The 13085-nt window shown below is 50.4% G+C and overlaps 1 protein-coding gene across 1 annotated transcript; it reads right to left on the minus strand.

Annotated features, from left to right (window-relative positions):
- Window positions 1-768: 768 nt before the first annotated feature.
- LOC125403014 (uncharacterized) lies at window positions 769-11399 on the minus strand. The gene is made up of 3 exons (XM_087901369.1): window positions 11340-11399; window positions 1225-6752; window positions 769-1121 (listed from the first exon to the last, which is right to left on the minus strand). The coding sequence occupies exons 1-2, from the start codon at window positions 11397-11399 to the stop codon at window positions 5655-5657; spliced, it is 1158 nt and encodes a 385-aa protein (XP_087757495.1). The 3' UTR covers window positions 769-1121; window positions 1225-5654.
- Between the last annotated feature and the right edge of the window lie 1686 nt (window positions 11400-13085).

A 13085-nucleotide genomic window follows, 5' to 3' on the forward strand; every position in this document is an offset into this window, starting at 1 on the left:
CTTCCATAAGATTTAGCTGTAGGCCTTCTATTTTATTTTTATTATTTATTTATTTTTGAGACAGGGTTTCTGTGTGTATTCCTGGTTGTCCTGGAACGCACTCTGTAGAACAGTCTGGCCTTGGGCTCAGAGATCTGCCTTCCTCTGTTAAATCTGTACGCCACCACCAGCTGGCTGCATTTTCTTAGTTATTGATGGGGAAGGTTCAACTCATTGTGGGCTAGTGGTCCTATGTTCTGTAAGAAAGCAGGCTGAGCAAGCCATGTTGTGCACACTAGTAAGCAGCCCCCTCCATGACCTCTGCATCAGCTCAGCTCCTGCTTCCAGGTTCCTGCCCTTTCCTGAGTTCCTCCCAATGATGGGCTACAATGTGGAAGTGTAAATCAAATAAACCCTTTCCTCCCCAACTTGCTTTTGGCTGTGGTGATTCCTCACAGCAGCAGAAACCCTAGAAGTCACCCATCGTGGCTGCACCCGCCTTCCATTTAGCAAGGTGATGGGTTGTGCATAGACCTGCAGCAGGTTTGCAATCACATCCTGGTGTCCAATCTATCCCCTGGTACGCCTGGGTCTCCCATCCCCCTGGAAAGCAGTCACTCTCAGTGTGAGACTCCATATTCAGGATCTGGTTGAAGGGTGTTGTGGCACAGACTTGTAATTCTAGCACAGAAGCATGAGGATCAGGTTCAAGGTTACCCTTGACTACACAGGGAGTTAAAGGCCTACCTAAGCGGCATGAGACCCTGTCTCAGATAAGCAAACAAACACTTGCCGTGAATGTTTCTGTATTAGGAGTAAATGTTCATTTTAACAGAATTTTCCATATCCTTCCCTCCACAGCTTCCCTCACCCCAACTGTCCTTTATTGGGGACAAATTTCAGTGCTTGATACAGCTGGGTTGCAGTTCCACTCTGTGCCAGCAGGTGGTGACCGTCCTTTTACACACGTGCACACACGATCTGTGCTGGGAAGTGTTGCTCCTTCGGTAGGTGAGTCTAAGAAGCCGCTGTCCTTGCAGCTGCTGGTCTTCAGTGGCCTGCAGGTGTTAGACCGATGTGTTCACAGGAAAATTGAAGTCAGCTGAGGCCTTCTTTGCTGATGCCTGAAGAGGGCAGATGGCCTGGCAGGGGGCAGAGACGTCTCATCAGCCTTCACCAACCTCAGACGAGTTTCAGTGCCCGTCCCTGGCCAACCCCATCCCATGTTCTGGCCCTGCCACTTACACGCTGTGTCTGTGGGCAGCTCTCTCTGCTCTCAGCTGATTCTTTGCTTCCTGCCTTCAGGGTCTGATTCCTCCAGGAAGTGTCCGGCATCCAGGGCAAACAGAAAAAGAAAGGAGTGTCACAAAGACCCTGCCCCACACCTGGACTCTGGCCTTTTGTGGGCACTGGTGGCCCACTTCCCACCCAGGACCTGGGGACCTCACAGCACCAGGGTAGGGGGCTGGGAACAGCTCACTTAGAGGCCCTGGGGGTTGAGAGCTGGGGAAGTGGGGGGAGAGTGCAGAGGAGAAAAGAAGGGAAAGAAGAGGAAGGAGTGCAGTCAAAGGACACAGGAAGGAGGAGGAAAAGTGAATAGGGCTGGGCACAGGTCTGTTGGCAGAGTGCTTGCTGGGCAGCAGGGAGACCCGAGCTTGAGTCCCAGCACACACACAGCAACCTGACCTGTGTCTTTAGCCCTGGTGCTGGGGAGTTAGAGACCAGCGGTCTCCCGGGGTCTGCTGGCTGGCTAGCCTCAGCAAAGCAGCAAGTTCTAAGTTCAATGAGTGACGTCTCAAAAACTAAGGTGAAAAACCTGGTGATGATGTCACACACATTTAATCTCAGCAGTTCGGAGGCAGAGGCAGGGGGATCTCTGAGTTCAAGGCCAGCCTTGTCTACAGAGTGAGTTCCAGGACAGTCAGGCTACACAGAAAAACCTGTCTCAAAGAATGAACAAACCACCACCACCAAAAAAAGCCAAAAACACCTATAAATAAATAAAATTAAGGTGGAGAACAATTGGAGACACCAGATGTTGCCTTCTTAGCTCCACACACATGTTATCACAGTACACCATAAACACACATGCACATACAAACTAAAAAATATTTAAATGGGGCAACCTAAAGTTGATCTCCGTCTTACACATCGCACACATACACACAGGGATAGGGAGAGTGCAAGAAAGAAAACCAGGAGGACCCCAGGAATGTGAGGGGCAGAGTAGAGTACCCCAACAGACACCAGAGGGGTGAGCCTTTGGAGAGAAGCAATCAGTACCATGAAACAGGATAGATGGGGAGAGTGGGAGACACTGGAAAGCAAAGACAAGAAAGGGAGGGGTGCCAAGGGAGATGTGCACCTTCTCATATAAGTGAGGAGGGAAGAGATGCAGTCACAGTGTTGTTGGGAGAACCTGAGCTGTAGAGAAAACTGAGGAGGAGAGAGCGGTGCTGATAGGGAGCAGAGCAAAGGCAGATTCCAGAAAGAACAGTGAGGGCGAGGATGGAGAGAGAGCAGGGATTGGGAAGCCTAGGGACGGGGAGGAGGTGGGAGGAGAGAAAAGAGTGAGGAAGACAAGGCAGGCAGAGGAGGTGAGGGGGAAGCTGGGGGTACCAAACACCCTGATCACATTCCTTATGGGACCCAGAGCCAGATGGGACTGTGTGGAGGGATGCATCAGGACATCAAGCCTGAATATCCTGTCCCCACGTCTTTTGAGACTGGGATTGGTCTAGGGACCCAGCACAGGTGAGAGGGAAGGGTCCAGAGGGAGAGTCAGGACAAGGCAGGGAGGTGCTGTGAAACGGGAATATTATGGTGGAAAAATGAGCAGGGGGGTGGTGGAGCATGCTTTTAGTCCCAGCACTCAGGAGGCAGAGGCAGGCAGGGTTCTGAGTTTGAAGCCAGCTTGGTCTGCAGAATGAGTTCCAGGACAGAGCTGTTACACGGAGAAACCACGTCTCAAAAACCTGAAAAGGGGGTAGGGGAGTGACATTAGAGTGTGTGTAAGGTGCAGAGCAAAGGGAGACAGAGGGATAAAGAAGAGTGTGCAGGTGCCATAGGAAGTGAGAGGGAAGGGAAGAAGGGAAGAGTGAAGCAGGGGACTAGGAGGTGATGGTGGAGGACAAGGTTGTAGAGTGGCATGAGGTGGAGGGGGATGAGGAGGAGGGGGGAGGACAAGGTGGAAGAAGAGACTGTAGAAGAGGAGAAGAAGAAAGGAAGACAAAAGGAGACATAGGAGGAGGGGACAAGGAACAAGACAGAGTGGGTGCAAACAAGGAGAGGTGGGAAGGAGGAGGACTCCAGTGAAGAACCAGACAGATGAGGGAGAAGAAGGAAGTATGGCAGGAAGTGGGGGAGAAGAGATGAAAGAAGAAAACAGGAACTTGGATGGGTGGTGAAAGGTCGGTGAGGAAGCAGGACAGGAGAAGGAGCAAGTGGCACAGGACAGCATGGAAGGAAGCTAATAGGAAATAGGAGGCATTAGAAACAAAAGAACAGGGAGGAAGAGAGGGAAGGAAGGAAAGAGGGAAAGGCAGAATGAAGAAGAGGATCAAGTGTGAGAGGTGGAGGAAGGAGCCAATAGGAGGGAGGACTAGAGTCACAAAAGAAGATGGAGGAGGAGGATAGTATGGAGGAAGGCTGGGAATGAGGACAGGAGAACGGAAATGACAAGGCTAAGGAGGAAAAGGTTGGGTGTGAGCAGGAAGGAGGAAGAGAAGGAAACAGGAAATGGAGGAGGGTGCCATAGAAGGAGGAGTAGAGAAGGGAGGGAGGAAGGGAAAGGAATAGAGAAGATGAAGGAAGGGAAGGAAGAAGAGAAGAGGATGCAGGAGCTGGAGGAGAGGGAGGAGGGGACAGGAAGGAGGGGAAGATGGGAGGAAGAATGACAGAAGAGGGAAAGGAGGAAGAGAAGTGGACATGAGATTGAGGAGAGAAAGAAGATAGTCAAAGGGGTAGCAGAGGTTGAGGGCAAATGAAAAGGAATAGATGAGATGGAGGAAGGAAGAGAGGATGGAGAAGGTAAAGGGGGAAGCAGAAAAGGAGAGGAAAAATGGAACAAAGGAAGAGGAGGGGATAGAAGAGATGGAGGAGGTAGAGAAGGTAGACAGGAGGACAGAGCAGCTGGAGGAGGGAAACAAGGAATAGTTGAGACAAAGGAAGTGAAAAGGGATGGAGAAGATAAAGGTGGAGCAGAAGAGGGGCTATAGAGGTGATATGGTGGTGAAGGGATAGAGGAATGGAGGGGGAAATAGGAAGACGAGAGAATAGAGCAGATAGAGGAGGGGTTGGATGAAGAGTAGGGGGTAGAGTAGGTGGAAGCGGGGAGGAACAAAAGGAAGGGAGAAAGGAGGGGAAGGAGGAAGAGGAAATGTAAGAGAAGGGGATAGAAGAGGGTGAATAGATGGAAGTGGGAAAGAAAGAAGGGGATGGAGATGAAAGAAGGGGAGGGGGAAGTGAGAATAGAGGAGAGGGAGGAAGAAGGGGATTGAGTAGATAGAAGAAGGGGAAGAAAAATAGGAGTGAATAGAGATGCAGTCGAAATAATCAGGAGAAACAGAAGCATGAACAATAGGAGATGCCAGAGAGAAGGAAGAGCAGCAGGAGATACTGAACGAGACACTGTAAAGGGAGCCGGAGGATGAGGGAGGAAAAAGGAGGAGGTAGAGGATGTGGGAAGACCATAGGGATATACATACAGGAATAAAAGAAAGGGCAAAAGAGGGTATTAGAAGTAGAGAGGGAGGGACAGAAAGGAGGAATTGAGGGTGAAGAGAAGGAAGAAGAGGGAAGGGGAAATACTAAGAGATGACACAGGTGAGGTGTGCAGGACTAGAGAAGATAGAAGGGGGGTGCTGAGGAGACAGACTGGAAAGAGAAGAGAGGCAAGAGCACAAGGGCAATAAAAAGTAGGAGAGGGGAGGACAAGGAGGAGAGGGAGTGGAAGGATAGGAGTAAGGAAGAGGAGGAAGAGCATCAGAAAACAGGAAAGATGAGAAAGTGATGAATGTAGAAGGAAGAACAAGAGAAACAAAATGGCAAGGAAGAATTGGAGCTTGCAGAAGTTGAGGGCAAGGAAGAAGAGAGAGAAATAGAAATAGGATGGGGAAGGGGTTGTAGAGAAAGAAGGATTAGGAATAGGGGAATGAGCGAGAAAGGAGATGGGAGTTAAGGAGGAAAGGGGAAGAGGAATTATTTGGAAGTGGTGAGTTACTAGGATGAGAAAGACTAGAATAGGAAGTGAGAAGATTAACAAAGATTAAATATAGAAGAGAAACAGGAGAGAAAGGAGATAGAGCAAGAGTGTGAGATGGGGGAAGGGAAGGGGAGGAGAAACAGGAGAAGGGAGGTGAGGTAGATCACACGGAGGGGGATGACTGGAAAGAAGAGCTGAGGAAGGAGGAAGAGGAGGACTTTAGGAAATATAGATGGTGAGAAGGAAAGGAAACTGAAGAGGCAGAGGAAAGAAAGGAAGAGGAATGAGAGGATGTAACAAGCAGGAAAAGGAGAGAGTGAGGGAGGACAGTATGAGGAGAAGGAAGAGGAAGAATGCGAGAGGAAAACTAGGGGAGCAGTAAGGGAAGGTGGAGGTGGTAGGGCAGAAAGTGGAAGAGGAATGGGGAGACGATGGAGGAAGAAGGGTAGAAAAAGGGGAAGTGGAGGAGAATTCATAAAAGGAGAAGAAAGCTGAAGAAGAAGGATGGGAGAAGGATGAATGGTAAGTGAAAAGGGTAGAAGGAGAAAGAGGAAGCAAAGAAGAGAAATAGGGAAGAGAGAAGACAAGATGAAGAGAGGGAAGAAGTGGAGCAAGAGAAAAGTGAAATGGAAAATAAGGGAGAAGAGAAAATGAGAAATATGAAGGTGAATGGCAGATGTGAAGGAGGTGAAAGATAGAAGAGGAGGAGTAGGTGGATGTATAGATGGATGAGGAGGAAAAGGAGTAGAAAATAGATGAGAGGGAAGAGAAAATGAGAGGAAAGGAACAGAGGAAGTAAGAAGATAAGAGAAAGGAAGAAGAAGGAGTAGGAAGATATGGAGGAGGGAATAGAGAATAGGAAAGATATGGAGGGGGGAATAGAGAATAGGGAAGATATGGAGGGGGGAATAGAGAATAGGGAAGATATGGAGGGGGGAATAGAGAATAGGGAAGATATGGAGGGGGAATAGAGAATAGGGAAGATATGGAGGGGGAATAGAGAATAGGGAAGATATGGAGGGGGAATAGAGAATAGGGAAGATATGGAGGGGGGAATAGAGAATAGGGAAGATATGGAGGGGGGAATAGAGAATAGGGAAGATATGGAGGGGGAATAGAGAATAGGGAAGATATGGAGGGGGAATAGAGAATAGGGAAGATATGGAGGGGGGAGTAGAGAATAGGGAAGATAGAGGAGGTGAGCAAAGAGGAGATACAAGAGGAAGATATGAAGGATCAGGATATGAAGGAGAAGAAATTGAGAAGAAAGATGAAAGAGGAAGAGATGAAGGGGTAGCAGGAAGGGATGAAGAGAACAGTAAGAGATAGTTGATAAAGAGGACAAGACGGAGAAGGAGAAGATAGAGCAGGAGGAAAGAAGGAAATTGAGGAAGAGAAGGTAGAGGAGAAGATGAGACAAGGAAAGATGGAAGAGGTGAAGATAAGGAAAGGACAGGATGAGGTAGAGGAATGGGATATGAAAGAGAAGGTGGAAGAAGAAGTCAGAAGAGAAGAAAGAAATGAAGGAGATGGAAGATAAGCCAGGTAAGGAAGAGATGAAGGAAGAAGACTAGAAGGCAAGATGGGGAAGTAGGCAGAGAAGATGGAGTAGATGAAGAGATGCAGAGGAGATGAAGGTGATGGAGGGACAGGAGATAGATGTGTTGGAGGAGCAGACTGAAGAGAGGGGGGTGATGAGATGAAGAGAAAGGATGGAGCACATTGAAGAGTAGGATGGTGAGGGGTGGGAGTAGGAAGGCATGAAAGGGGATGTTTGAAAAGACGGAGATGAAAATGGAGAAGTAGATGGAGGACAAGCGTGAAGAGATGATGGAATTAGAGAGGAGGGAAGGGGTAGAGGAGAAGGAGATGGATGAGGTGGGAAGGGGTGGAGGAGAAGGAGATGGATGAAGAAGAGACAGGAGAAAAGTGAACAAATGAGAGAAAGGAGATGGAAGGAGTGAGGGAGGCAGACAGAAGATGCAGGTGGGGGAGCAGTAGAAGATGAAGTTAAAAGGATATGGAAGAGGAAGAAACAGTAAAGACAGAGGATACAGGACAGACAGTGGAAGAAGAAGAGGTGGAGAAGGAGGGGATGAACAGGAGTCATGATGAGGGGGTGGAGGATGTGGAAATGAGGAGGGGAAGGAAATGGGAGAGAGGAAGATGGAGGGGGAAGAGATGGAGGAGATGGAAACTGAGAAAGATAGGAGAAAAATGGAGGAAAGAAAGTAGAGTAGATGGAGAAATAAAGGAATGTAAAGAGGAGGAGAGAGGAAAAGGAGATGAGAAGAGGTAGGAGATTGAGGAGGAGGAAGAGGTGGGTAGGAAGAAGAGATGTAGGAGAAGGAAGAGCAGGAGATGAAGATTTGAAGGATGAGAAAGGAGATGAAAGAGGAGGAGATGAAGAACTAGGACAATGGTGAGGGGAAGATAGAGGGCATAGAGATGGAGGAAAACAGGAGGAGGAGATAAAGAGGATAAGGTGCTAGAAGAGAAAATGGAGGAGGGGTAGAAGAAGAAGGTAAACAGGAAGAGAAGTAGATTAAGGTAGTGAAAGGGGAGGAATAAAGGAAACATAAAAGGGAGGAGGAAGAAAAGATGAAGAAGGAAGTAGGAGGAAAAGGGTGAGATGGAGAAGAATGAGGAGGATGAGGGAGATAGAAGAGGAGCAGGAAGATATAGGAAGGAAGGAGGAAAAAAGAGGAAGAAGAGGAGGACATGGGACTAGAGAGGAGATAGAGCAGAAGGAGAGGGGGAGGAAGAGGAGGAAGAGATAGAGAAGAGAATGGGAGGAGATGGGAGAAAGAAGAGAAATGACAGGGAAAGAAGGAGAAGGAAGAGAGCAACGAGAATTATAAAGTGGAGGGAAGGTAAAAACGAGGGGAGGGAGGAGGAGGAGGAGAAGGTGAAAGACTGTTGAGGAAGAAAAGAGAGAAAGGGGGTCAGGGCAAGGAGAGAATCAGGAAAAGAAGAGGTAGAAGGAAGACATGAGAGAAGAGTAAGAAGAGATGACACAAGAAGACATGAAAGAGAAGGGATAGAAGAGGAGAATATGGAGGACGAGGCAGAGAAGGAAACAGAGGAGTGGAAACAGGAAGAATGGAAGATGGACAAAGTATGAGTAGGGAGAGGAGAGGATGGAAGAGAGGAAGGATAGGAGGAAATCATAGATGATAAAAGGAAGAGTTGAAGAGAAAGAATTAGAAGCAGAGAAGGAAGAGGAATATGGAGGAGGAAAGGATGAAGAAGAAAAGGAAAAAGACAGAGCAAGAAGAAGAAGTAGAGAAATAGAGGAGAAAATGGAGGAGTATTAAGAGATGAAGGGGAAATAGGAAGAAGAGAAATAGCAGATACAGGGAAATGAGGGGGAAAGGAAGAGGAAGAAAGGAAGAGGAAGAGGTGTTGGAAAATGAGGAGAAGGAAGAGAGGGAAGAGGAAGCAAAGAAATGATGGAGGAAGAGGAGAATATGGAAGAGGGAGTAAGGGAAGAGGGGGTGAGAAATTGGGAAGCAGAGGATTAAGAGATGTAATAGGAGAAGAGAGATGGAGGACAAGGAGAAAGAAGAAGGGAGTAGGTGAAGATGAGGTGGTAAAGGAGAAGTATGAGATGGATAAGAAAATATGTAGGAGAAAAGGAAAGTGAGGAGTAGCTGTAGAGAGGAGGCTAAAGTGAAGAAGCAGAGGGAAGGAGATAGAGGAGGGGGAGGATAAAGGGAGGAGATGGAGAAGGAGCAGGAGAAAGGAGGAAGAGGATCAGAAGAGATACAGGAGGAAGACTAGGAAGAGGAGGAGATGGAGCAGGAAGAGGAGTAGAGGAAAAGGAGATGAAGGAGTAGGTGCTGGAGGCGGAGGAAGAAGAGATAAAGGAGGAAGAAGAGTAGAAGGCGTGGGGTAGAAGCATCAGGGAAGAAGAAAGGAAGGAGCATGAGGAAACGGAGGGCGGGAGAGATGAGATGGAGGAGGAGATGCAGGAAGAGAAAGTGTAGGAGGAAAGGAAGCAGAAGAATGTGGAGAAAGACAGGACGGGGGAAGGAGGAAATAGAGGAGAAAAGGCAGCAGAGGATATGGAAGAGGAGGAGGAAGGAAAGGAGATAGAGGTACAGGTGGAGAAGGAAATGGAGAGGAAGAAGAAAGAGCTGGAATGGAGAAGAGAGAGGAAGAAGTTGGAGGAGGAAAAGGAGAAAGGGAGAGAAGGAAGGCATGGAGGAAGGGGAGGAGAGAAGGAACGGATGGCTGGCCTGGGAGGAGGCTTCAGTGCCTGAGCTGGGTGAGACAGGAGAACCCAAGCGTCAGGTACTGCACTGTGTGTGCAGCCATACCATGTGGGCAGAGACGGGAAGGGGTCAAAGGAAGATGGCATGTGACCATGATAGAGACAAAATGAGAATCACATTGGGCAGGGACCCAGGCCAGCTGTAGGGGGCGCACCCTTTTTCCAACAGCCTTAGTTTCCTCATTTGTTCCTGAAGGTGAGTGCTGGTCCCTGCCTTAGCACCCAAAACATGCTGGCCCCTTTTTACCCTAGCTGTACTTCCAAAGGGCACCCCACCCCTCTACAAAGGAGGAGAGAGAGAGCCAAGAGAGTCATAGGTGTGGACGGCTTGGCACACAGTGCTCAATTAGTGCCCTTCGTTTTCCCGGAATAGGGGAGCAGTAGGTATTAAATGACAGACAAGAGGAAGGGAAAAGGAAGGAAGTGTTTATTAAAAGCTAGTGCCCAGTAAATGTCTGCCTTCCCCAGGCAGAGAGAAGCAGGAAGCAGAGGCTGACAGAGACCGTGGTCAGTGGGGAGTGAAGGACAAGAGAGAAGGATATAGTAGTACTCAATATTCTTTGTCTTGGAAGACAGTAGAGAAAACAGAGAAAAGGGGACAGGGGAGGGGTGAGTGCAGAGATAAGAGAGGGCTAGTGACGATAGGGGTTCAAAGTGTGTTCATTTCTTCTCCCAGGAAAGCAGAAAGGGAGGAGGCCAATAAGAGACAACAGTGGGTGGATGCAGGAGGGAAGGAGACCAGAGCCTGGGACCTCATACACAGCAGGTGCTCACAAGATTCCTAGTGGGGAGGGGCCAGACAGACTGGATGGTGAGAAAGGAAACAGTGGAGGGGACGGCAGAGAGTAGACAGGGTGAACAAACACCAGGGTGACCAGAAGGACCCTGGGGCTCAGGCAGATGCCCCCACAAGCCTGGTCCTCAGGGCCACTCCCCCGCCTAGGGCGGAGCTGAAAGCCGCTGACTTCTCTGAAGGAGCTGGAGGCAGGAACCCCCAGCTGTCAGGACAGGAGACAAGGGTGCATTGTCCTGGTGCTGGCACAGCCTGGTCTGAGGGGGAGGGGAGATCAGTCTTCTGGGTGTGGGGTGCTGCCTGGCCTCTGCGTCCCATGACCCACTGTCCCCCATCTGTGCTGACCGTCCTCCCTGCCTCTCTGGTCTTGAGTCCCTGCTCTCCACCCTTCTCTCCTGTTGTGTGGGGCAGGAGGGATGACCCTACTGCCAGTACTGAGACCCTCACCCAGGATCTGGGCTGGGCGTGGGTGGGGGCAGAGGGGGAAGGACAGACGGAGGCAGAGAAGGGGGAGCCAGGACAGAGCCAGCTTTATTCAGGAGAGAACACAGGGCTTTGGCCCCAGCGGAGAGGGAGGAAGAGACCTGAAAATAGAAGATGGGAAGGAAGGGCTGGGGAACAAGTAGGCAGAGACAGAGATGGAGAGTTAGAGAGAGGCAGAGAGATGGAGAGATGGAGAGAGACAGAGAGAGGGAAAGATGAGAGACAAAGACAGTCATGGAAAGAGAAATACAGTGAGGAGGGAATCAGGTCAAGAGAGAGAAGCAGACACACTGAGGAAATGTGAGAGATGGGATATTAGGCAGAGAGACAGAGACGAAAGGAGAGAAAATCAGAGAGACAGATGGAGAAACACAGGCAGAAGGAGAACACAGGAAAAATCAGATACAGAAATGGAGGCAGAGAAAAACAGACAGAGACAGATGAAATGTTGGGGCGGCAGAGATGAAGAAACAGGCTGGGAGAGGCACAGGAGAGAGAGGACGGAGGCTGTGGAAGGGTAGAAGGAGCCGATCAGGAGAGGCAAGCGGACAGGTGGAGAGACACCGGGTGCCTTGTGGGCCACCACGGCAGCAGGACCCTCTCACCTGGCCTTGGTGTCTGCGCCCCCAACCCCAGCCCAAGCCCTGCAATTTAAGGGGCACCATAGGGGCGGGTCCTATCTCTATCCACACCTTATCTGGCCAGACCCTGGCCTTGCAGCTAAATTGAGTCTCAGCTGTCAGCACAGCCAGGAGCAGCTGTACAGGCAGCTGTAGTACCAACCCTCCTCTGTCTGTTCCTCAGGCCCCTGGAGGTCAGCATGGAGCCCATGCCCATGGGTATCAGGGAACCACCAGCTTCAGAACAGGCCTGGTGAGGCGTTAGGGCCAAGGGTGCTCTCTTCAGAAGTGGGGTGTCAGTGGGGGCACCAAGTCAGCACCAAGGGCAAACAGGAGGCATTGAATCGGTGTGCAGGCCTGCACCCTTCCCTCCACAGGCTCCTCATTTAATACCTTATTTGGTCATGGCTGAGGGGGCACCTGGGATGTCACAGGCTGCACCACTCAGGCCGAGAATAGAAACACCCAGGGAGTCCTGGCAGCTGTCCCCTACCAGGGACTGGACAGGCGACAGGTGGGGCGGGGGTGGGGGTGGACAGGAAGGAGGGAGATAGAGGAAGAGAGAAGGTTAAGAGGCCCATAGATCCAGAGAGACTTCAGAGCCATGGAAAGAGATGGGGAAGTGCGGTGTGCTGGCACACACTTATACAATTCCAGCACTTGATGGCTGAGGCAGGAAGATTGTGGCAAGTGTCTCAAAAATGAGGAAAGGGTGTGCGCACGCATACATACACACACACACACACACACACACACACACACACACACACGCACGTACGCGTGCACATACAGGGGCAGGGGGGGGATGGAAGTGTTAATTTGGACACATGGAGAAGGACAGACAGAAAGGAGGCCCAGGGAGGGGCTAGGAGGCTGGAGAAGACAGAGGTCAGGGGGCAGCAAGGGTGCTGGGCTCCGGGATTGGATACTCCGGCAACTCAGTATGTGTCTTCCACAGGCTGTCTTGGTTTTTACTTTACAACTTGCCCTTTGACCTCAGAAATCTTGGGGACCAGATAGCAGCAGTTTGAGCCTCTGCCTTTTCCTAGCATGGTGCCAGAATGTGGCCTTCATCCCCAGATGAATTCATTACCAGGGTAGATCCCGGCCAAGATCGGCTGTCATACCCCAATGTGGGCCCTTCCTCACCCTAATCAGCATCAGCGGAGGACAATCTTCCCATTTCCTGCATGCCCCAGGGCTCAGGGCCAGGTCCTGGCCCTCTCCTCCCCCTCGGGGCTCATGCTATCACCTCCACTGCTTTTTCAGGGTGCTCCTATCTGGGCCCTCCTGCTGGCTCCAGTCCTCTTCCCCTCTGTCCCAGATAGGCCTGTCTGTCAACACCTCCCCAAATAACTGGTGACGGCAGCAGGCTGCGGCACTCTGGGGACATCTGGGGCCCTCCAAGTGTCGCGGCCTCTCGAGAAGGTCGGCTTGGGTGACTTCTGCTTCAGTCTGTCCCTCAGCTCCTTCAGGGCTGAGCCAATCAGACCTTTTCAGGCAGCCCAGCACACTCTGGGAAAATGGCAGCTGCTGTGGCAATTTCCTGAGGTTGCAGCGAGGAGCCCCCTCCCCCCAAACCCTTGTCACAGCTTCCGACAGCTCAGGCTGGCTCCCCCTGTGGTGGGGGGGTCAGAAATTCTAAATGGGCTCCACTGGACTGGCCTCCTGCTTTTTAGAACCATGTGACTTCACTCAGTCACCTTTCAAGTCCAGTTGTTTCCGGATGGA

This window comes from Myodes glareolus, chromosome 24 (assembly GCF_982192425.1).
Source record: "Myodes glareolus chromosome 24, mMyoGla1.1, whole genome shotgun sequence".
In the NCBI taxonomy this organism is placed as follows: Eukaryota; Metazoa; Chordata; class Mammalia; order Rodentia; family Cricetidae; genus Myodes; species Myodes glareolus.

Bases quoted from the DNA above. Each gene is read 5' to 3' on its own strand.
- LOC125403014 (XM_087901369.1), bottom strand. From the start codon at position 11,399: ATGGTGCCCCTTAAATTGCAGGGCTTGGGCTGGGGTTGGGGGCGCAGA. The intron at 6,753-11,339 runs GTGAGAGGGTCC...CTTGCCTTCTAG, and splicing joins GGCGCAGACACCAAGGCCAG to TCTTCTTCCTTCATCTCTTC.